General features: G+C 35.5%; 1 protein-coding gene across 2 annotated transcripts in view; it reads left to right on the top strand.

The window, feature by feature from the left end:
* FGF10 (fibroblast growth factor 10) overlaps positions 1-24,859 on the top strand; it is an 85,855-nt gene extending 60,996 nt beyond the window's left edge. For both annotated transcript variants that reach the window (XM_045393693.3, XM_045393692.3), the window contains 2 exons: positions 17,052-17,155; positions 21,965-24,859. In XM_045393693.3, coding sequence (XP_045249628.1) covers positions 17,052-17,155; positions 21,965-22,162 — 302 coding nt within the window. In that variant the 3' untranslated portion in view covers positions 22,163-24,859. The remainder of the gene's footprint in view (positions 1-17,051; positions 17,156-21,964) is intronic.
* The last annotated feature ends 930 nt before the right edge of the window (positions 24,860-25,789 follow it).

Raw genomic sequence — 25,789 nt, 5'->3', positions numbered from 1 at the left:
GAAAACAACTGGTTATATGTTTTTCTGCCTGTAATAAATTTGGCAGCAAGTCTGCTACCTAAAGAATTTTTGTGTCACAATTTTGCTTCAGTTTCAAAGTCAAAAATATCTCTGACTTTCCAATGTGATTACCTTGTATATAACAGTTAGCCAGCAAGGGCAACTAAAAAAAGAAACCTATGGATTCTAATGAGCCGTACACTCCTCACTCAACATCTATGCCAGTAGTTTTGGAGGGGTTACATAAAGGTGAAAGCAGAAAAAAACAAAACAAAACAAAGCAAAACAAAAAAAAACCATGAAAACAATTTTCAAGTGCAGCCATTTAACAGTATAGTATGAATATCCCTTGAAGTTTGTGAGTGGGAAGACATCTAAGGAAATGTCTCTGTAGTTCTCCTTTTGGAAATAAAGCTTAGCTGGACAAGACCCCTGGCCACAAGCCTATGCAATTAGATTGCTTATCCCAGTACCACAGATGGAATTGTTAGCAGCTGTCTTTGTCAACAGGCAAGTTGGAGAAACAATAAAAAGAGGAGCTGGTGATGATGACAGAAGAAGGGTGTGAAATGGTTGTGTGCTTCCTAGTAGTCTTTAAGTCTCCACATACAGAAAAGCATTTGTCCTCCTCCCTGTAGTTAAAGTGTTGAATGACCGAGAAGGCAAAGAGGGATGAGAAAGCTGTTTGTTGTCTAGAGGAAGAAAGATAGGATCTCCTACCATGTCAGAAAGCTGTTAAACACTCAAGATGAAAACACTCATCAGGGTTTTAGAGTCAACAAGCAGTTGTTTATGTTTGGATGTTTGCAGCGGACCTTATTACCTTAACATCCTTGACCAAGTTTCTGAGACAAAGAATATCCAGGGTGTGGACTGAGATATTGTACTTTGCGGTTAAGGGACTCTTTTTAAAAACCTTTTTTAAAAGGCTCTTATGACTGCAAACTTGGGTAAGAAAAGAGTACCAAAGTGGTTCTTGGCTTTTGTTGTGGTTGAAGGAAGTGAATTTAGAAGAAAAAGGCTGAGCAGAATAATTCTGGTTTAGGTTTGGGACTCTTTTATTAGTTCTCTTCCTATAGCATACGAGTCACAAGATATCCTTTTTATGTTTCATAGATGGCTTTTATATGCAGTAAACATCAAATATTGTCAGTGTGATTTTTCACAGGGTTACATTTGGCAATCAGTCCCTCGGGGTACACGTTTATTATTTTGAGTCAAATATCCATACATTACATAATGTGAGGATTCAGCCTCAGGCTGAAGACTGAAGAAAAACTGGGGCAGTGGGGTGGGGAGTGCTGCTCTATAGTGCTGCCTACCCTGGAAGGGCTTCTGATTTTACCCCACTGAGTACCCTGGGCATGGTTGAGACACAATTAAGTAGGGAATACCTGCCAACAGAGGAGCAGCTTCCCTTTTCCTGTAGCGTCCCCTTTCAACTTGAGAACTGAACCATGGTGAACAGAAAGAACACCCAGCACTTCTTTCTTCTTTCCTTTTTCTAGGAAAAAATGAGTTTGCCAAATTGAAGCAACTACTTTTCACATGAGTTTCTTCAGATAAATTTATTAATTTGTTTATATATATACATATGAAATGAGAGCCCGGTGCCGGTAGTACAGCATCAGGTAAGAGAGGCAGATGAGGCCCATATGAAGAAAGAAGAAGTATGCTTTCAATAAACTAAGGGCGGTCTCAACACTTTGGGAGGCTGAGATGGGAGGACTGCTTGATCCCAGGAGATTGAGAACAACTTAGGCAACATAGTGAGACCTCTGTCTCTACAAACAATATTTTTAAAAAATTAGCTGGGCGTGGTGGTTTGTGCCTGTAGTCCCAGCTACTTGGGAGGCAGAATTGGGAGGATCGCTTGAGCCTGGGAGGTTGAAACTGTAGTGAGCCATGATCATGGCACTGCACTGCAGCATGGGTGCAGAGTGAGACCCTGTCTCAAAAATAAATACATAATAAACTATGGGCAAGTTGGATCTCTTTTAACTTCAAGCCAAATTTGCCATCCTCTTCATCATACTTCTCAATTCTACTACATGATCAGAGATAAGAATTTTGAAAGATCTTGAAATCTGCACACTAAATATTTCTCCTCTAAATGAAAAGATACCTAGTTCTTGTATCAGTGCATTAAGAAATAGGCTCAGCTACACAGTAACTGTAATCTATACATAAGGAAAAATTGCTTAATAGAGTTCTATTCCTGAGTTCTGTTTCCATGGTTTGCCAGAGTTTAATTAGGTTTTTCAAGCTTTTTAAGGGTATGTCTATTTTTATTTATTTCTGTTTTGATTAAGTTTTATTTTTATTTTTAAATGCTTTTTGTACCTGCTTTTGTATAAGATAGATGTGTATCTATTCATATACATACCTATTGATTAATAGTGACTGTGAAATATATGCTGTATGATGTATGTATATTTGTTAAAATATATATTTTCTGAAATTAAATTATGACACTAAATTTGATGTCTATTTGGATATCATTTATAAAATCCTTATAAAAACAAATAAACAGGGTTTACTTTGAATTTTACCAAAGAATAATCTACATTGAAATTAAGTTATGTTACATACAGGTTTTTTCCTGATCTTTAAGAATTAGCATAAAAAGAGGAAACCTTTGCAAAAGAAATTGAATAGTATGAAACTGTTGGATGTTGCTTGTTCTTTATAGATGTTTACATTAATTTATTAATCTGACTTGGTAAAAAGTCAACCACTTTACCTAGAGTTATGTTTTGCCATTTTGGTGGCAAGTTGCAAAGTTGTTTTCAAATTTATCCAGTCTTTTCCAGCTTTTGTTTTTCCCTGTCTCATATTTATGTACTGACATTTTAATCATCATGCATTATTATAAATTATTTTATTTCAGTCGAATTTAATAATTGTCTGACAATACTTTATATGCTAGTCAGATTTGAGAAAATCAATTTAAAGTCCTTGCAATTCATTATATGCAATAAATAATGTTAAGAGAGTCTTTCTTCCAAAAGGAATGCCTTCAGATTTTGACGAATAAATGTAAATAGAAACATTTCTTCAAGATATGATATTGTGGGGTTTTATGTAGCTGAACCCAGGTACATTAAAAAGAAGCTTAAGATAATGTTTCTCTGAATATTCTTCATCTAAGTTTTAAAAGTTTTAACAGTTTCAGATAAAATTTGATGAGGAAAATTAGACATTTACAGTTAGCATGACTTGGATATATATTTTAATAATGTATTTAATAATGTAATATATGCAAAGTCAAGTCAGTTCAATAATTTTCTTTTTTTCAGTGTTTCTTCTCTTTTAACTTTTAGTTTTTGCCTTCTCCTTTATCTCCCAGATCCCAGCAATATTTTATGTGCATGAGAACTCAAGTGCATAGTAGTTTTAATCTATCGTCTATTCTTAAGTAATGAAATGTCAACATACTCCATTTAGAATCGTTTACTAAGACACCAAAAGGGGTATGAAATAACATTTGTTTGTGTGTAGATAGACAGGTAGATAGATGGGGATATACATTATTTTTCTCCACTTACTATTCTCTTTGCATTTTAAAAACTCTTAATTTTTCCTGTTGATTATGTAGCACCAATTCCCACATAAAATGTTTCCCTTATCCATCAGTTTTCATTTTCAAATTGGATCAGATAGATCATGCTTTTTCTTAAAGGTCATGAGCACTTTCTCAAGAACATACTACTTTAAAACAATGTAAGCATTTTTAAAAAGTCAAATGGAATAATGGGACAATTGCTGACCTTTTCTCTCATGAGGAAACAGATCATAATGTGTCAGATTGTACTCATCCTCTCTAGGAATTTCTTTATAGATAGTTTGTTAATTCAAGATTTAATAAAAGTGTTTCATGACCTTTATAAAGCCATCTTACCTGACAATCCATTTCCCACATTTAATTACAAAAAACAATAATGCATATATGTTGGATTCTAATATCAATCCTTAGTTGCATCTCACTAAAGAAAGAGTAATGATCCCTCCCACATGTGGTTAAGGTAAGAGTACCTGTTCTTAGATCATCTCTAGCCCAATGTTGCTTTTCCCATATTATCTGTACTAGAATGTCAGATTTTTATGCTGAGTTCTAATATTTGTTTTATTACTTTCTTAAAATTCAATTTTTAAGCACCAAGAAAACCCTTTAGATTAATTTCTATGAAAGTACTTTCTCTAGCATGCTCTGCAAAATACTGGCTGCATGCTTTACTGGTGGTCAGAAATGATGTGTGATGCTGTCTTCTTGTATTTCCAACCTATGGTTCTGTTTTCTTTGCCAAGTGTGTGTGTTGTGGCAAAAATAGGACATTTCCATGGACTTTGGGGATAAAAAAGCACTTCAATCTTGGTATTCAGCCCAAAGGGGGAAATCTGTAGTCCAGAAAGCCAGGACCTTCTAGAATATCTTGATTAAACATCTCCTTTACAGCAGAAGCCAAAAATCTTTATTGTCAATATTATAAAATACAGCAGCGGTCCCCAACATTTTTGGCACCAGGGACTGATTTTGTGGAAGACATTGTTTCCATGGACCACTGAAGGAGATGGCGTCAGGAGGATTCAGTCACATTACATTTATTGCGTATTTTATTTCTATTATTATTATTACATTGTAATATATAATAACATAATTATACAACTCACCATAATGTAGAATCAGTGGGAGCCCTGAGCATGTTTTCCTGCATCTAGATGGTCCCATCTACCCCATAATCTCATTTTGGTTGCTGTCACTGCAGAAAACCCAGATTCACAAAGATAGAATGTTGGAAATTGAAGCAGGCTCTTTGGTGCTTTTGTGGCAGTCACAGGATATTCTGCCTTGACTTTAATCCAGAACATATGGAGCTTTGAAGTTGTCTCAAATGTATTTTAAAGTCCACTGTCATTTGTGATCTCAAGCAGTTGATCCTCTTCTAGCATGGACAAAGTCCATTCACCTGGATTATTCATAAATAGGTCGTGAATCCATTTCTTCCCAGTTTGGAGGTCTTTTGAGTAATACTCAAACTCTTTTGAAAGCTGAGGTAAGTTATCATGCACCAGCTGGGAAAAAGAAGGCCCTGGCTCAGTCTCCTTATAAATCACAGTTAATGTTTAAAACCTATCAGAAATCTCAATGTTCACTCGTCACCCCCATAATTCTAGTTTGACTTTGAATGCAGACCCTTTTGCTGACTTGAACACAGTTCTCATTCTCCCCTGAAGTGACAGATTGAGTTTGCTGACTAGGTTGAATATGTCACACAAATAGGCAAGTTTTGGGACCGATTCTGTGTCACTGAAATGTGCTGCCAGTGGTAATTATTGTTCTGAAGGAAATCTCTGGAGTAGTTCTCATAACTAAAAAACTCTGGCCAGTGATCTACCTTTAAAAAGCCATCTCACTTCTGTGTATAAGGGAAGATGTAGCTGGGCGCAGTGACTCATACATATAATTCCAGCACTTTGGGAGGCTAAGGCGGGCAGATCGCTTGAAGTCAGGAGTTCAAGACCAGCCTGGCCAACATGGAGAAACCCTGTTTCTACTAAAACTACAAAGATTAGTCGGGAGTGGTGGTAGGTACCTGTAATCCCAGTTACTCAGGAGGCTGAGGAGAATCGCTGGAACCCAGGAGGCAGAGGTTGTGGTGAACTGAGATCGTGCCACTGCACTCCAGCCTGGGCAACAGAGAGAGACTCTGTCTCAAAAAAAAAAAAAAAAAAAAAAAAAAAAAAAAGAAGAAGAAGATGTATGTGCTCTCTGTCTATCTCCTCACAGAACTGTGCAAACAGACATGAGTTGAGGGCATGTACTTTAATGTGGCTGATAATTTTAATCACAGCCTGCAAAATGTTGTTAAGTTTAAGTGACATTTCTCGGCTAGCCAGCATTTCTCTGTAGATGACACAGTGCATAGACCGAAATTCAGAAGTGAAATCAGAAAGCCATTTTAATCATGGCAGCTACTCTGTCTATGCATATACTGATACAAAATGACCGATTCAGTTTTCACGATATATATTCATTCGAAGACTTGAACATTTATGCAGCTGTGGTGTTGATTGGCAACAAAAGTGCACATAACAAATCCTCATGCACATTGTCCTGAAAAATATATTGCACTAAAACAAGCATTGTTGCCTTGTCAACATTGATAGATGCCATCAACCTAGACTACATACCATGGTAACTCATTAATCCTGTCTAAAAATTGTGCCCTGATATCCCCTACTATTTCATCAATTGGTCTACTTATGGTGCTAGCTGAAAGAGAAACATGTGCCACCTTTTGAATTTCTGCCTCTTCTATAAGTTCATGACAAATGTCCTTAGCAGCAGGAAGGATGAACTCTTCACCAGTAGTAAAGGACCTCTTAGCTGTAGCAATGTTGTTAGCCAGTAAGAATGATGCTCTCAGTTTAGATACATTTGATGAAGTGGTGTCCTTCAATGTTTGCTTCTGTTCTTCATGTTCATCTTTTTCTTTTTTTCTTTTGAAAAACTTCAAAGGGGACTGGCACTTTGGGAGGCCTAGGTGGGTGGACTGCTTGAGCCCAGGAGTTTGAGACCAGCCTGAGCAACATGGCGAAACCCCATATATACAAAAAATACAAAACTCAGGCATGGTGGCACATGCCTGTGGTTCCAGCTACTAAGGACACTGAGATGGAAGTATCACTTGAGTCCAGGAGGCAGAGGTTGCAGTGAGCCAAGACTGTACTACTGCACTTCAGCCTGGGTAGCAGAGTGAGACCCTACCTCAAATAAATAAATAAATAAATAAATAAATAAATAAATAAATAGATAGATAAATAACCTCCAAAGACTTGAACTTGACTTTTGATGCAGAGTGCTTGTGGTGGTGCATGTGGTGAAGCAGTTTTGAAGGTTTTATGGCTTTGTTGGATAGCCAGTCATCACATATTATACAAAGCAGGCTTTCAGAGTGAATGTGAATCACCTGTTGCAATTAATCCATAATTTAAGTAGGACTCTGGTTATTTTCTTTTAAATGCTGATATTTTGGTAGGTTGTCTTAGAGTCTTCTGCTGTTTCATCACTGGGTCTTTCCCTCCTTCAAAGAAGCTCTCCGGTGATGTTTGTTTTTTACTCATTTTGGTTGGTTTAGCTTGTGGGCTTACCAAAACTGTGACTGAAACAAGAGCACAGTGCAAGAAAAAAGCGTGGATGGAAGTGGTAAATACAATAATGGATGGACCATGCATGGACTAAATTAAGTGCTAGATTCTGACTTAAAGCCTGATACCAGATGCAATTGTACAATCGGAGTACATCAACTCACTTGCCACTATAAAGCCTGCCACCATATGCAGCTTAATTGTCACTTGTCACTCACAGATAGGGTTTTGATATGAGTCTGCAAACAACTGATTCATTATGGTCTCTGTGCAGTCAAATCTCTCTGCTAATGTTCATCTATATTTGCAACTGCTCCTCAGTGCTAGCATAGCCACCTCAGCTTCACCTCAGATCATCAGGCATTAGATTCTCATAAGAAGTGTGCAACCCAGATCCCTCACATATGCAGTTCACAATAGGGTTCGAGCTCCTATGAGAATCTAATGCTGCTGCTGATCTGACAGGAGGCAGAGCTCAGGCAGTAACAAGTGATGGGCAGTAGCTGGGGAGTGACTGTAAATACAGATGGAGCTTCACTCACTCACCACCAGCCACTTCCTGCTGTGCGGCCTGGTTCTTACCAGGCCATGGACCAGTACTAGTCCATGGTGCAGTGGTTGGGGACCCCTGAGTTACAGAAATATATAGTTATAGCAAATGAATCAGTGTTGTCATTTGTCAAGTATACATAAATAGACAAATTGTCTTTCTGCACAAATCAAAATTCACATACCACACAGTGGAATATATATTTCTTAAAAGTATTATGATTACCCACTATCTAAGTAATCATGGAAACAATCTTTGAAGGAGTTAAGAGGCCAATTATGTATCCATACCATGTTGGAAGCTTGTCAGATTTACAATACACATGTTCAAAGTGAGCCTACAGCTTGAACCCCTCAAACTTATTCCATATTAAGTATTTTAAACTACTTAGGGCTGTTCATGATTAGCTAATTTGTGAACACTTTAATGCATCAAGTAAGACTTTTTCTTACAGGAAACCCAATATCAATATCTACTAACCCATTTTATTATTTTCCTTAAATTGAGGAGAAAAGATACTCTATATTATAATTAGTTATATTAAAGAAATTCATAAAAACCTGAGTAAATGTAGTAGACAGTTTATAGCAATGTCTTTAGGGTAAATGTCTATATTAACATGTTGATCATTTAATAAAATATGCCATGCAGTAATTCCTCTAACCCTTTATGTTAGCTTAAATTTTTTTCTCCGTTTATAAATAAAATGCAGTGGACAAGCCCCAGTAGAATGAATTGTTTCTGTGTAAGAAACAAGATATAAAATCTTTGCCTGGCTGCCAATTGTTTGTAAATGTTAGCAGGAGCCTCATTGTGTGGTAGACTAAGTATTTACTTAAGGCTCTAAGTAACCTTTACAGATAAGTCCCTCAATCTCTCCGGATTTCCCAAAGTCATCTATTACGAAAGAGCATTGGATATGAAACAGACAATCTCTAGAATTCTTCGAGCTCTTCTCTGACTCTACAATTTGCTAAGACCAAGTCTCAAATGATCTGAACTTTTTTCACTAAAATAATAAGTACTTTTTAAATTTGGTAATTTCAACTCAGATTGATCAGAGGTTTTGATTGAACATAGAAGATATCTCAAAATAATGTATAATAACGTAGTACTTTGGGGAAAAATGTGACAGTTGACATGCTTGCCAAAGCTTCTGTATCATAACAAATCTAATCTGGGTAGTAAATTGGCTTCTACAGATGCATAACATGTTTCTAATATTATTTTACATTCTGGATCTGTTTTCCCAGAAGTGATAACATTGCAGTGATTGTCCCTTATTTTTGCATGGTCAGTATATGAAACTCTTTCTATACAGACTAGCAGGCTTTCTGTACTTCCAATGTTCAGTGAGAAGACACAAGCCACCCAAAGATTCCCTTGGGATTTTCCTTAAAATGTGAAATGCAGGAGATAAGAATAGAGACAAAAGTGGGATGTGGCCATGATACCCTGGCAAAAAGCCAGGATTTCTAACTTTTCAGAATTTTTGAAGGGTTGATTTATCTACTAAAGGAAATGAGGGGAAGGCAAAATCAACAAATTGCTACATAAAACTTCATATAGAAATATATTTTCTGATACAAAATGTTTACCTATTAGGAAGAATTACTCTCTGCCTTGCTCATGGCTTTGTTACCATTCAAATGAGTTGTGCTGGGCTCTTCTAAGGTAATCATTCAAGCTTCCTTTCATTTTTCTGCTTTGTACCATTTCCTGCAATTTATCTCATTGCAAAATGGGATCAAATGTCAGTTATCTTGGGTCACAGCAAATGACTGAAACATGTAAGTGTTTCCAGTAGTTGTTGTTGTTGTTTTGTTTGCTGGTAGTTGGGAATAAGGGTAGAGTTTCTATCTCCAGGGGCACACAAGCTTTTCTAGATCTTTATTTCATCCAAAACTAGCGATAGAATCATTTCACACTTTGTGAGTTAAATTTGTATCAGCACTTATTATGAACAGTTCCCAAGAATTACAAATCCATTTCTGTCCTAGACACATGTCATTTATGTCTTACTGTGAATGCATCCTAAGAACAGAGAAGATAATGTTTGAACACATGACATTATTAAACATTGATAAGTAATTATTTCCTGAAATATTTCCATAATGTTAAATACATTTTAAAAATCTCTACCAGTGAGGAAAAAATTAGAAAAAAAATATCAAGTTTACCAAATCTATTGATCTAGCACAGTGTTGTGAAGAAACCTATTAGACGGCCATCTGTGAATATTTGTTTACTTATGATCAGTGGGAAAGATCTGGTGTCATATTTCATTTGTAATAAAAATGCAGTAATAAATTGATCTTTAACACACTTTAACAATTAATTTACCACTTGAGAATATTGTCCCTATATTGCATTGTAAGTTTCTGAAACTTTTAATGTTAGATCAATGGCAATGGTTCAATGACAATACTGGTTAAATATAGTCTTAAATTGACAAGTGTTTTAGGATCTGCCACTGTACTCATCAATAAGGCTAAGCTAGGCACTGTGTTTATCCTATGACTTGAATTATCAGGTGAGAATGTAAAGTGTCATTTTGGTATTTAGCATGCTGGGAAAGATATATCATCTTATCCAGAGATGGGAAGGATTTTCTGCAAATTCAGATCTCATTTTATCTGTAATTATAAATGCATGTCAAGTGTATTGACAGAACTGTGGAAGATAGAGAAACTAAATAACTCCAATACATTATACTAAAAAGGCAGCCAGAGTATATAATGGTACAAGGTGTACTAGACCTAGATTACTCATTAGCCCAGTCTGGTACCCTCCTTTTAATGGCAATGAGATCATTCTAGAGCCAGTATTATTATATATGCTTTCAAATCTGGGTGTAGGGTGAGGGATAAAGTGAAGCCCTATTGCTTTGAGACAATTTCTTGACCATGTGCATATCTTTAAGGGGGCCACACAGTCCTTTAATTCTTGTGTTAACAGAATTAGCCCCTTGAAAAAGCCTATAAAATTCTTATGAGTAGTTGAAGGTACTTAAGTTTCCACCAACATTTCCACACTTTTAAAATGGAGAAGAAAATAAAGATTCTGATGACTATCAACTACAATGCAGTATATCTGTACACAAATCCCAAATTCACAATACCATAGTTATGTAGATGTTAAAAATCCCATACCTGTTCAAAAATGAGGTTACTCATTTTCCACATTGTTTAACATTTTTCTTGTTGTTAAGCTCCTGCTATTACTTGTGTCTATTCTTGTTTGTGGTTCTGCTTCTATGCACATGTTCTGTCAATGCTTTTTTTGCATCAAAGCTGTGCTCTGTCTCTGAATCATAGCATATAGAATAGTGTGTAACCATTGGACAAGCAGAATTAGCATTGTTTGGAAATATGCTAGAAATTCTAATTCTCTGACTCCAATCTGGAATTACTAAGTCAAAAATCCCAGCAATCTGTCTTTAAGCAGTTCTTCCAGATGATTCTGATGCAGGTTCATATTTGAGAACCATTGGTATAGAAGATTGGTTAACTTGCCACTATTCTGATTGAGCAGACAGTAAATATATATTTAGCACCCACTCTCTGAGACTCTTTGCAACCCTATGAGCTATAGGCCAGCAGTCCGCAACCTTTTTGGCAACAGAGGTTGGTTTCGTGGAAGACAATTTTTTCCACGAAGGGGAATGGGGGGATGGTTTGTGGATGAAACTGTTCCACCCCAGATAATCAGGTATTAGTTAGATTCTCATAAGGAGCATGCAACCTAGATCCCTTGTTGCATGGTTCATAGTAGAGTTTGCACTCCAATGAGAATCTAATGCCACCACAGATCTGATAAGAAGCAGTTCGCAGGCAGTAATGCTAGTGATGGAGAATGGCTAAATACAGTTGAAACCTTGCTCTCACTCGCCAATGGCTCACCTCCCTCTGTGTGGCCCAGTTCCAGTATTGGTCCATGGGACTTTACAGTTCCCATAATGTTTTGAGGTTTCACTTAATTTAACTTTGTTTTATTTTTAAAGAGAGGTAATACCACAGTTAGAGCCATTTAGACTCACACTATGGTATGGCCACATAATCTCAGAGGTATTAGTGAAAATGTGATAACAACCCCAAGGAGTTCCCTAGGTCCTTCTATGCTAGGATATAATAGATGAGCTTAGGACACTGACAACAACTCTTGAGAGAGAGAGAGATTTCATTTAGAGAGGTTAGGATTTGTGTCTTACATTGTGCTAACCATGATATGTTTCAGCACCTTGATTAAAACTATGAGACTATATAGCATTATAATCAATTTTGAGTTAAAATGTTTAGAAAAAAATAGATGTGACTGATTCTGAATTAATGAGACTTTCCACATTTCACAATAATTTTTTTTTGGAAAGTACATTCCTCACTCAGAAAAGCACTACTACCACTCAATGAAGCAGAACCCTTAGTTTTAGCTAGTGGCCACCTCAAAGTGCTGTTGGGGGAGGTAGGGAGAAATGTGGCTCAAGCACTTGAGCTCTTTCTCTCTTCAAGTCTGTTTTTATGCATGCACTTTCTCTCCCTGGAATGTTCCTTCTCAACTTCCCAAAACTCCCCTATTAAAACCCTACTCTTGAAAAGTCACCTCAAACACCAGCTGTCTTCTTCAGGACGACTTCACTATTTAAAGTAATGTATAACATATTTTATCTCTCATACCACACTTAATATATTTTCTTTCTCATGTTTTATATTGTCATTACTTATTTGTGTCTTTATCTTACTGAGCTTTAAAACTCCTTGAGGCAAAAACCAAATCTTGTTTGCCTTTGTAACCTTCAGAATGAGAGCTAACACCTACCCTGCACATTGGTGCTCCATACACATTAGCCAAATTAATTGACTCGGTCTATAGAATCCCATTATATATTTGTGTTCTATTTATCTAGGAGTGGATAGAAGGATTTTGCATTTATTTTTCACATTAGTTTTCCTTGTCTATATCTGTTCTATTTAATACAAGTTTTATTTGCCATATACTTTTTCCTTTTGTGTTTATGGAAAAATATTTAATGAGAAAGTTACCCTCCAGACCAATAGCTTTTTTATTCTAATAGCACCAAAACAGAAGTAGCTTTTTGTCCAGTAGGATTGCTACGGGGGCAATAGGTCAGATGCTCCTCTTCTGGTGAAGAATGAGAAGCAGCAGCTGGGAAAGATGCTTGTGAATGGCCACCTTCTCAGATTAACTATTTAGTCACTCATCAAAACACTACCAGCCCAAACAATTACATACATGAGCATTAAAAGAAAAAATGCATGTACACGAAAATTGTGACTTCGAAGTTATTTCCACTCAGAGATTATCACAAAATTTTCTCCATTACTAAGGTGATGATGTATCATGAGGGAACATTTGCAAAGTAATATGAACTGATTTTTGTCATAATCGCTTTTGTAATGTTGACTATAAAACTTTACTTTTTTAAGATTTTAAATATAATCTAAAATAAACTTTATAGATTGCTACTATTTATTGAAGAAATTTGCTAAATATTACTTTATTTCTAATGTATTATTTAAACAATTTTATGTTTGTAGACAAAATCCTTCCTAGTTGTCAAAATTCTTAGAATCTGCACAAGATGTTTACTAAACTGAGTCTCATTATCTCCCAACTTCACTTTTCCCAACTTCCTGCCTTGTTCCTTGTACTCCAGTTGGTAAATCAAACATCTTATGATATTTGAAAACACCATACTGTTTCACCCTAATGATTTTGCTCTTGCCTTCCCACCCTTCCCCTGGACACTTCTTACTCAACCTTCATGACTCAGTTCAGGTCTCATTTCCAACAGTAATTTGATCGTGGAACCCCAGCCAGTATGACCTGCCTTTATCTTTTCCCCATAGTCCCCTTGTCATCATCTTAAGTCATCACTTACTGCCATGTAACATGTTTTATTGTAGTTATCTGTGTATTTGTCTTTTATTCCCAATAGTACATAGACTTTTCAATAGAAAAACCATTACGTATTTGACTTTATATTTTCATTTTCTAAAAGCGTACCCTTCTCCTCCTAGGTCTTCCTAAGTGACTGAACTAAATTGTCCAAAGACCCTTAAATAGATTCACAATGCTACCTGGGCTATTCATGTTTTAAGGGATATAAAAACTAATATAGTTACAACTTAATATAGATAATAGAATTTCACTATAAGAATATGCCTATAAATTTATAAAATATCTGATTTACATGAATGGGAAATATAATTCATGTGACCTTTCATTAATAATATAATTTTCAGGTGTTTCTTTGAGTAAAAAAAACTTTTTTTTTTAACTTTTAATGTTAAGATAATTGTAGTCATAAACTTGTAAGAAACACAGGGAGATCCAGTATGCCCTCAACTCACTTTCCTCCTGGAGGCTCTTTTAACTGGTGTTTAGTTTTGCTTCAAAATATACACATATAGAACTATAAGCTACTGATCCAACAATCCTCAAACAAAATTCTAGAGCTCTTTTCCAAAAATAATTTGATAGGCAAACTTGATCATCCTCACCAAATAACAGAAAAAACAGAAGTGATTCCTTATGAAAAGTAAAGAAGTTCTCTAGGCTTCAGTCCTTCAGAGCTCCCCTTTTACATTCACAGATGTTTATAAGAGGTGCAGTCATTGTCCAATACCCACAAGATGATCAAATTATAACTTACCTGACCATATGCTGTGTCCAAAAATTATTTTCAAAATTCGAAAGGATTTTAAATCACCTATGTCTTCCCTCCTTCTATTTTGAGACAATAACTAAATAATAATATAAAAATAATAGCTAAACCTTTTTAAGCTTGCCTAAACTAGTGGCAGAGTGGGAAAAAAAAAGGTTGATTGAGTCTTTGAATATTGCGCTCCTAATCAGGTAAAGCAGAAAGAAACCAAGGCGTATCTAAGCTAAATATAATCTACAATACCACATGCAGTGCATCCTCAGAAATAATTGGTCAAAAATTCAGATATATATTATACTATTACTATAGCTCAGTCTGTTAGTATAGTTTAATCCCACAATGTTGCACGCACCTTCAAATATTGGTTTATTTTTTGATTAAAATCATCCTTCATTCCTCTTTGTTCTATTAATTTTCAGTTTCAAAAGTATACATAAGGTAATATCTTGCAGTTTACTGACAGTACTTTCTTGTCTTTTAGCCAGACAATGTAAGGAACTGCCTAATCTTTTGCCCCCGAATTCTACCTCCTGCTCTGCTTTGTATTTTCTGCTTATGACATAAATAAAGTATATTAGATTTTGTTCTCTAAGATTCAGACGTTATCCTCTGTGGCATGCCATCATCCTTGGGAGGAACAGCACATTAAGTCATTAAAGAAAATGATCTTGATGAGTCATTTTGTCAGATGGTTTACAGCAGGATTCCCTTGTAGGAATGGGAAAGAGGAGGAAGAGATGATGGAGAGGCAACATAGTCAGAGATGGCGAGCAATAGCATCTAAAAGTCAGAGGCTTAAGTGTTAACATCCATTATTCCTGACCGTTAGCACCTTACCACCTGTGTGTGTGTGAGTTAAATAATCTAAGTATCTTCCTTTTTTTTTTTTTTATTTGTAATCGAGACCAACAATAGTATCCTTAGAGGGTTATTGTGTGAATTAAAATATTTTTCAGAATATGCAAATAAATGTGTGTGTGTGTGTATTTGTACGTGTGTGTATACCTTAGGGCAACTATCAGCATAAGGGAAACGGATGTAAAAAAACCACAGATAATGTCTCCTTTATCCTTCACAATCTTTCCTTGGTTTTGGCTTGCAAATAGAGTGAGATATACCTCTTTTGATGAAAAGGAGTGCTGTGTTAGGTCAGAGACTTCCTACAGATACATGGACAAAAGGGTCTCTGACATGTAGTTTTGGCAAAGTCTCTGGTTATGTCAACTTTGCAACAGGGGAAACTCAAGCATTTCTATTAGCCTCCATAAGGCTAACCCGTGAAGGAATAGGACAGAAGGTATTCATCTCTCGAGAACAAGTTAAGCCACTCTATCTCTATGGCTAGAGTGAAAACATATAATCTGTAGACAACATTGGGGATGGTGTTTCTCATGATACATGACAAATGATAATATGCTCAACTTTCAGATTTTATGTATTAAGCCAATGGGAATTTGTATGTATCGCTCAGGATTTACAAAGCCCGTTGAAGAATTTCCAAAATCTGGAACTGTTGGAGAAAAACTCCCCTCTAATGATAATTAAGAAGATACTAAGGAAAATTCTAATCATTTTATAGGTACTATCTCATTGAATATTCACAACAAAATTATGAGGGAGGTACTATTATGTTGCCCATTTTGCAAATAAAATTGAGCCATGGGACACTTCAGTGACTTCTACTGTGTTAATTCACTAATAAATGTAAAGCCAGGAGTTGAACCCAGGTATTTTGGCTCCAGGAGCCACATGCTAATCACAATGCTACTTCTCTACCCTGAACAAACTGCTGAGAATTTTGAAATATGTAGTTTTAGTTCCTTAAGTCTTCTTAAACTAAAATGGGTGGGCACTTCGGGTAGACGATAAACTGCCTTCCCTATTGTGATCTACGAACTTTTCCGAGAAAATTATCTTTAGATGCAGCAATAGAAACTTGTGTATAAGGGGAAAAGGAGCTGTTGTCTACCTCTTACTACTTCCCTCAATTTTCCATTTTTCCTAGAAAAAAAAACTTTAAAAGTCCATGTTTATGGATTTTCCCCCAACACAGAGCAGTGATTCTGCTATTTCAGAGACAGTGTAAATGTTGGGATTAGTCTCTCTGTATCTCAGAATGTCAACACATTTGCCAAAAATGAATCTATCAGTTAAATGTAGCCAAGAGATTTAGTTTATCTAGATCCTACAAAGAAGAAATAGTTTACCACTGTTTTTACATATTGAGGTAATCTGACATATTATTGACATGTGCTATAGATTTAATTTAATACCATAGTACAGATATGTGCTTTGATAACTTATTTTGAAATCTAAACTGAGTGGAGTTGTTTCAATATTTATAGGGTTGAAAATGCAGAGTTAGCAAAGGAAACATTTTAATTAAAACAATATTTTTCTATGTATGCTCAGAGTAAAATGAAGGGGAATTCTTTTAAAGCCTTATTACTTTCTTCCATATATTTGCTGGAAATACTTGCTGGGTTTTAAGACACATTGAACAAGATTTGCTTGTTTGTTTACCAATGTTTTGAGCCTTTTGTTTTTAGAACCACCAAAAAAAAAAAAAAAAAAAAAAAAAAAATCTCAATAGTTTCTTTTGATTTTACTTTTCTTCCAAATAGCTTTAGGATTATTTATTTAGCTTTTTCAAATTGTATGTTTTAGGCATCCTGGAGATAACATCAGTAGAAATCGGAGTTGTTGCCGTCAAAGCCATTAACAGCAACTATTACTTAGCCATGAACAAGAAGGGGAAACTCTATGGCTCAGTAAGTATTCTGCTTTTGTTTTCAAATCCACTTCAGTAAATCATTACCACAGTTTTGGAATGTTTCCTCCAGACACTGAATAGCTTTGTTATCCTTCTATTGCTAGTAAATAGAGCCACAGTGGGTCGGTCACCACTGTTTCAAGGGCTGGCCAAACAGCTCTTCCAATTCTCTAATCTCCTCTGTTGTTCACCCATTAGTCCACCACACAGGCTGCTGCTGGCATGTGTCTGTGAATGTTCTAAACTGCTAACCAAGTCAGGCTCTCACGGAAGCATCTGGTCAGATTGGCACGGGAACTGCAGACAACTTGGAGAAAAAACACTAAGAATAAAGATCTTGAACTGAGTAGAAACCCATGTATTATGTGTGTGTTATGGCTGAAGATAAAACAAGGGCTCAGATGTTTTGCATTTTGTTAAAATCTGAAATGGGGAAATGCATCAAGAGACACCATTTTGCTTGTTGTTCAGTCAACTCTAGAATTTTATTTATCTAGACAATAACCATTAATTCAAATTATGCCTCAAAATCATATATATGTATATGGGAAATATTCTTTGCAATAGGGTCCTTGTGGAGCAGATATCCCTGCAGTGCTTTGGGCACATCCATGGCTGTATTCCATACCAGGTGTTGAGTATTTGGAATACCACTTCTGCAATCTTGGATCAAACTCATTTAAACCAATTTTTTAGAAATTTAAGATCTCACTTAAAATACCAAAGAGTTGTTTTATAATTGCAATTGTAACAATAATTAAATTACCAGCAGTGAGACAATTTGTCCTGTTCAGGTCCTTAGAAAAAAAATGCATCAATCAATCATATCAACATCTACCATATGCCAGATACTGTTTGACATATCAAAGATGCATAAGAAAGAAGTATAGAAATGGGCCTTGACTTCAAATAATTTATAATATATTTAGGGGAAAATGTTAACAAATATGAAATAATTACAGCATCATTGGTTGTTACATGTATGAAAGGATCAAGTATAGTAAAGCAGCCCTATGATAAAGTTGGGAACTAAGTTTCAATCTCTTAGCTGTCATTCGAATGATGACAGGGGTATATTAGTTTGTGCATGTGGATCCATCTTATTGTGTCCCTCCCATAGGAACATCAAGGGGATGCTAACTGAATTTCATTTTTTTTTTCCTCTGGATTCTACTGCAGGGGAGTGTATTGAAGGCAGCTGTAAACTTGGAAAAATTTTAACTGAATTTTTTGGAGAACATGTAATGTTACATATGGCCAGAAATAAAATCTGTGACACAAATCTCTTAAATAATTTTATATTTTTCAAAACAGATCCTGTGTCATTTTTACACTTTTATGTAATCAAAAAGGAATTTCACTTTAAATTTGTAGATAAACTTACTGTATTGATTAGCATAAGGCTGATGATAGTGACCGTTTAGAACCAGCAGCTCTCAAACTTGAGTATGCATCAGAATCACTGGAAGGGCTTATTAAAAGACAGAATAATGGTACTCACAGCCATATTTTCTGATTCAATAAGTCTGTGGTGCAGTTCAAGAATTTCCATTCCTCACATGGTCCCAGGTGTTCCTGATGCTGCTGTTGCAGTAACCACAATTTGAGAACTGCTGGTTTGGCCGTAGGGTAACCTTGCGTTTTACAAATATCAGATTCACTTTTAACTGGGGAGTCAGGCATGCTTTGAGTTGGTCCCTGGGACTAGGGTAAATGGTTTTTTTGTGTGGGGGTCAGAGGAATTTTAGTAAAATTTCTCCATTACCGTGGCTCCCCTAATGAACTCAGAGGAATACCAGACGATTATAAAAAGTGGTTCCATTTAGGGGTTCACATCATAATCACTTTTGAGGCATGTTTAATGTTTTCATTACTTAGTCTAGACCCAACGTCTTAAAGTCAGCTAACACTAATTTAGACTAAGGAAGAAAATGTAAATAATTTTAATGAATATAAAATATTTTAAATAATTTTAATTGATAAAATATACTTATTTAAAAACATGACATCAAGGAGAAATGGATAACTTTCAAATAAACTCTGACATAAAAATATTTAATAATTTTCTTCACATTTCTCCTTTTTTCTTCTGCCCCAACACAGCTCATGGATTGTGCTTATGCTTCATCTTGAGCTCTAAACTCTGTGAATTATTTCATTCAAATTCTTTACCTAAAGTACAGTCCAGTGGCTTTCTATTATCTTCAGTGGCACTTAGCTGAGATTTCTCTCATTAATGTGTTTTTTGTTCAGTGTCTTCTCCCAGTAGATTGTGACCTTGGAGACAGCGAGGTCAGTCTTGTCCCCCGCTATTTGTTCAGCACTTAGAACTGTACAGAGCACAGTTATACATTGCATAAACCTAACCTCTCCTGGAAGCTCAGTCAATTACAGAACATGATTTACACTTCCAGCCTGTCTCAGAAAGAAACTCATTGTCTAACCATAATATTCTTTTTTCTGTGACTTTACATTTCTACTAGGAATAATGAAAAATTATGGCTTGTTAAAATTAAACAAAAAATTTATTCAAGTTGAATGTTCTGCTCAGAATGGAATAGGACTAACATCAAAATTTATGAATGCATATCTAATATAATTCTGTATATTAGGTGACAACTCTTGTAATTTCTACCTTCATTTTTTTGTTTCATACAGTATCCATCGATTCCATAAGCCCTCCTAAAAATCTAATTTGGGCAAAGATTCAGATTGACTGATTAAACCAGTTTTATATCTATTCTCTTGAATGATCTTCCTCTATTTCTTTTTGGAAACTATATACCTTTCTTATATTTTCATTATTCGTTATCAAAGCAATGTATCTATTGTATTGTGAGTTTTCTCCTGACTGATGGGATTCAGTAAATAAATTATAAAACGGAATTAAATAGAATAGGCCTTCATAGAGCATGATTTAAAGACCAAAGAAATTTTTCAGGTAGCTGGAAAAAATCCAAACTTCTTTTTAAGAAACTCCCTGAACCCTGCTTTTGAGACCTTGCCATAGCCTGAATTTTCTTTTTATACATTACTGCTTATGATTTTCTTAGATCCTGTCAACAATATATTCGAGGCCCCTTCTCCAGAGATTTTCGTACCTTTGATCTATGGCCCAAATATTTAAAACATCTGAAAGAAAAGGCTGATACATGTGCACTTCAATTTCAGAAACATTACTCTATAAATTAATTTTTGGGAGGAAAATTAATGAAGCATACATTCCCACTTTTCTCTACATAGCTTCATCTGAAATACGAAATCACCTCAAATAATCTCAGTCCTTCATTAGCCTCTAAACGTACCCCATTTACTGAAATGAACATAATTATCCATATTTTAAAAATTCACTCTGCTTTGAAAAGTAGGTCGTTTTAGACAGACTGAGATAAAGAGAATAAAAGTAAATCTATACTAAGGATTTATATTCCTTTGAAATACAGAATTATTTTTGTTTTATCCAAATCCTTACCTTAAATAATTTACCTTTCCTTCTTACTTTCAGCCAGTTAAATCATCATTTGAATGTTATGTTTAAATATTACTTTATAGAAGAGAAGTACTTAAGACTAAAATATTTCAGGACAGGTAACTTGAGCTGGTAACATTAACATAAAATATATCTGCTTCTTATGGTTCTGATGATGTTCAAAATTGTGATATATCCTGTAGACACCTAGGTATATAAACATATACATTTTCAGGAATTTGGAATTTTGTAGAAATTTCAAAATGTCTCAAGGTGAGAGAAACTGCCAAGTAGAGTCCTCAACTGAACTATGCCTACGGGGCCCTTGCTCTGGATGAAGAAGTTAGAACCAGAGGGCAAGTGCTCCAATTCCTTAGCTTCTTAACTACTTTAGTTTGAGTATAAGAAAAGAGCTTACTTCTAAAGCCAGAGTCTTGAGATCATTGAGGTACCTCCTCTTAACTCCAGAGTAAGATCCTGGATTTGTGGAGTGAGTGAGAGCAAAGCCTTGTCCAGGTATGTCTCCTTAAATCCAGCTGGCCTCCTGAACAAAACCAAAGCTCTATGGCTATAGGATGGAACTTCCCAGGATCAAAGTCCTTAGGCTTATACAATATAGGCATTGCTATTCACCATGCTCACAATTTCTTCAACACAGTAGTTCACAAAATGAGGAATTCCATGTCCTAGGTTTCAATCCCTGGAGTTCATGAGCAAAATCTGTCAAAATTACAAGCTATAGAATATTGCAAATAATTTCATTAAATTGAGAAATTTGATATTTGGAAGGAAGATATCCCCCTTTTTGGTTATGTAGAACTATTGTGGTTTTGCTATAAGATCTGCTTTCTTATGAATATGTGTGTGTATTTATTGTGGATTTGTAGGTAAAGTTTGCAAACTTGACAAGCCCATATCTTTCCTTTAGTTCTATTTTTTCCCATTGGGCCCCTGGTTATTACTGTAAAAGAAGCCTTATAACACTATTATTTATTACTGACTCATCACAAATATTGTTAGTGGGATGTCTACTTCTTGACAATTATTCTAGGCCCTTAAACCATGTAATATTCAAAGCGCATCAGCTTTTTAAAACAGCTTTCAAAAAATGACTATGATGATCAATTAAAATGTATCATGTGCTTTCAAACAGAATGTGTTTTGTGGCTCTGAGATTTACTTTTCTATTGTTGACATTATGTATTAAGCACACACCTTAGGTACAGATGGCAACTACAAACAGAATCCTTGGACTAGAGTTCTCTGGATCATTTGTATCAAATGAAATCAAGTACAATCACCATAGGAATAAAAGAGTCTGTTGTTTTTCCTTTGCAGAAAGAATTTAACAATGACTGTAAGCTGAAGGAGAGGATAGAAGAAAATGGATACAATACCTATGCATCCTTTAACTGGCAGCATAATGGGAGGCAAATGTATGTGGCATTGAATGGAAAAGGAGCTCCAAGGAGAGGACAGAAAACACGAAGGAAAAACACCTCTGCTCACTTTCTTCCAATGGTGGTACACTCATAGAGAAAGGCAATGTTTGTGGATGCAGCAGAACCATGGCTCTTTTGCCAAGAATAGTGGGTATTCTTCATGAAGACAGTAGCTTGAAAGGCAAAGACATGTTGCAGATGTCTGCTTGCTTAAAAGAAAGCCAGACTTTGAAGGTTTTTGTATTCACTGCTGACATATGATGTTTTTTTAATTAGTTCTGTATCATGTCTTATAATCAAGATATAGGCAGATCAAATGGGATAGAAGTTATTCCCAAGTGAAAAACATTGTGGCCGGGTTTTTGTTGTTGTTGTTGTTAGGTTTTTGTTTTGAAACTTCTGAGATAGAACTTAAAGGACATAGAACAATCTGTTGAATGAATGATCTTCGGGAAAGTTATTTATGGAATACGAACTCATATCAAAGACTTCATTGCTCATTCAAGCCTAATGAATCAATGAGCAGTAATACACGCAAGCATTTACTGGAAAGCACTTGGGTCATATCATATGCACAACCAAAGGAGTTCTGGATGTGGTCTCATGGAAGAATTGAATAGAATTTAAAAATATAAACATGTTAGTGTGAAACTGTTCTAACAATACAAATAGTATGGTATGCTTGTGCATTCTGCCTTCATCCCTTTCTATTGCTTTCTAAGTTATTTATTTAATAGGATGTTAAATATCTTTTGGGGTTTTAAAGAGTATCCTCAGCAGCTGTCTTTATCTTTTCTTTTTCTTCAGCACACCACATGCATGTTCACGACAAAGTGTTTTTAAAACTTGGCAAACACTTCAAAAATAGGAGTTGGGATTAGGGAAGCAGTATTAGTGCCCATGTGCTATCAGTTGACTTAATTTGTATTTCTGCAGTAATAACCATCAACAGTAAATATGGCAATGCTGTGCCATGTCTTGAGTGAGAGATGTCTGCTATCACTTGAAACCATACATTACTCTCCGAGGCTTCCTCTCTCAATAAATAGATCAGAAGGCCAAATTCCTCTCTTTCAATACATCAATTTACCTCCAAGAATATACTAAAAAAGGAAAATTAATTGCTAAATAAATTTAAGTAGCCTCGCCTCATTATTTACTCGTGATTTTTTGCCATATGTCATGGAGGTAAAGAGACTGTCCACATCTCTAAAAACCCTCTGTAAATTCCACATAATGCATCTTTCCCAAAGGAACTATCAAAGCATTTGATATTAAGTGCAACTCTCCCAGGGACTTAAACTGAGCAAATCTAATGTATACTGGTATATGTGTAACCATATACAAAAACCTGTTCAAGCTGTATGACCTCATCTTTACAAAACCAAATAAAACTTGTTTTCTGTAAATTTAAAGAGCTTTACAAGGTTCCATAATGTAACCATATCAAAATTCATTTTGTTAGAGCAGGTATAGAAAACAGTACATAACAGTTTACCAATCATCATCACATTGTATTCCACTAAATAAATACATAAGCCTTATTTGCAGTGTCTGTGGTGATTTTAAAAATGTAGAAAAATACTATTTGTTCTAAATAATTTTAATCAATACCTATAAAAGTATATTGATGCTGCAATTTTAGCTTCATATTTCTTGTTTTGAAAAAGTGTTTTATTGTTTGAACACAGTATTTTGGTACAAAAAAAAGACTCACTAAATGTGTCTTACTAAAGTTTAACCTCTTGAAAGGCTGGTGTTCTGTGATTCTCTTATAAACTTATAGGTGTCAGTACTTAACCAGCACTTCCATTTAATCTGTTATTTTTTAAAATTGCTTTATGAAGAATTTTTTTGCATAAAATAATCCTATAAAAGGTCATATTCTTCAAAAAAATTGTATTTCAGAAGAAACACATTTGAGGCACTGTCTTTTGGCTTATAGCTTAAATTGCATTTCATCATACTTTACTTCCAACTTGTTTTTTGGCAAACGAGATTATAAAAATGTTTAATTGTTGTGGTTGGAATATGGATGTTAAAATTCAATTGGTAATTCAGTCTGTGAGCTATAATGTAATGTGTTCCTATCAAAACTAGGTATCTTTTTTTCCTTTATTTTAAAATAATAATTGCACCTGACACATAAACATAGACCACCCACAACCAAAATTAAATGTTTGGTGAGACAAATACACATTGGATGACCACAGTAACAGCAAATAGGGCACAAACTGGATTCTTATTTCACATAGCCATTTAGATTACCAAAGAGGCTATGTGTAAACAGTAATCATTATAGTACTCAAGACACTAAAACAGCTTCTAGCAAAATGTATTACAGTTTGCAGACACTAAAAATAGAAAACATCTCCCTGTCTCTCCCACACTCCCCTCACAGTAAGACAAAAATCCTGCCTGATGCAGTAGCTTACACCTGTAATCCCAGCAGTTTGGGAGGCTGAGGTGGGAAGATGGGATGGCTTGAGTCCAAGAGTTCTGGACAGGCCTGAGAAACCTAGGGAGACATCCTTCTCTTAAACAAAACAAAACAAAACAAAACAAAACAAAACAAAACAAATGTAGCCATGCGTGGTGGCATGTCCCAATTACTCAGGAGGCTGAAGCAGAAGGATCTCTTGGGTCCAGGAGTTTGAGGCTGCAGTGAGCTATAATCTTGCCACTGCACTCCAGCCTGGGTGAACAAGAGCCAGAAAGAAAGGAAAGAGAGAAAAGACAGAAAGACAGGAAGGAAGGAAGGAAGGAAGGAAGGAAGGAAGGAAGGAAGGAAGGAAGGAAGGAAGGAAGGAAGGAAGGAAGGAAGGAAGGAAGGGAGGAAGGAAGGGAGGAAGGAAGGAAGGAAGATTGTTTGGTAAGTAGTAATGACATTCTTTTGCATTTAAAAGTGGCATATTTGCTTCAAATGGAAATAGAATTCTGGTCCCTTTTGCAACTACTGAAAAAAAAAAAAAAATCAGTTTCAGCCCTGAATGTTGTAGGTTTGAAAAAAAAAAAATTGGAGATTTTGAGAGCTCTGCCTCTGTAGGAGTATGGCCCTAGGCCCACAAAGTTAAAGTGCATCAGCCACAAATATGTGTCTATTTGAGTTTTGCTTCTGAAAATACTCCTCATAAAGGTATAGAATCACTCCCTCCTCCTAACTCCCAAAAGGCCGAACAGTTATAGCATGTTACATTTAAATAAAAACAATAAAAATGTTGGGAAAAGAAAATTAAAATATTGTCCTTGTTTGTTTTATTAGTCAGAAACTCTACCTGGTAATAAAGAGAGAAGCTCAAGTATGTGCATGGCAGGATGTGGTTAAATGCCCAACAGCCCCAAACAACAACAGAAAAAATAAATTACTCAAACATTTGTAAGGTTTCTTTAATGTTTCACATGTGTGAGTTAGCTATCCTTACTTTAATAACAACCAAATGCTTTCAATCTTTCCTAAGTATTCAGGTCCACCTAATTTACAGAGTGGATAAAGAAAAATGAATTGGAAACGAGGATGGCTTGTGAAACAATGGAAGACTTTTGGAGGAAAGCCAGGTGGCTGCAGAATCTGATTTCAAGGGGATGAATGACAAATGAATTTGATTTGAAAATTAGAGAGAAAAAATACATAATAATGCAAGTTGCTTCCAGGGCCCAAGCAAGTTTATGAACCCAGTTTACATAGATCAGCATTAATGCTGCACAGTTCTAATAATTTGGA

Source organism: Macaca fascicularis, chromosome 6 (assembly GCF_037993035.2).
Source record: "Macaca fascicularis isolate 582-1 chromosome 6, T2T-MFA8v1.1".
NCBI classification, from domain to species: domain Eukaryota; kingdom Metazoa; phylum Chordata; class Mammalia; order Primates; family Cercopithecidae; genus Macaca; species Macaca fascicularis.
This window is presented reverse-complemented; position numbering and strand designations above follow the sequence as displayed.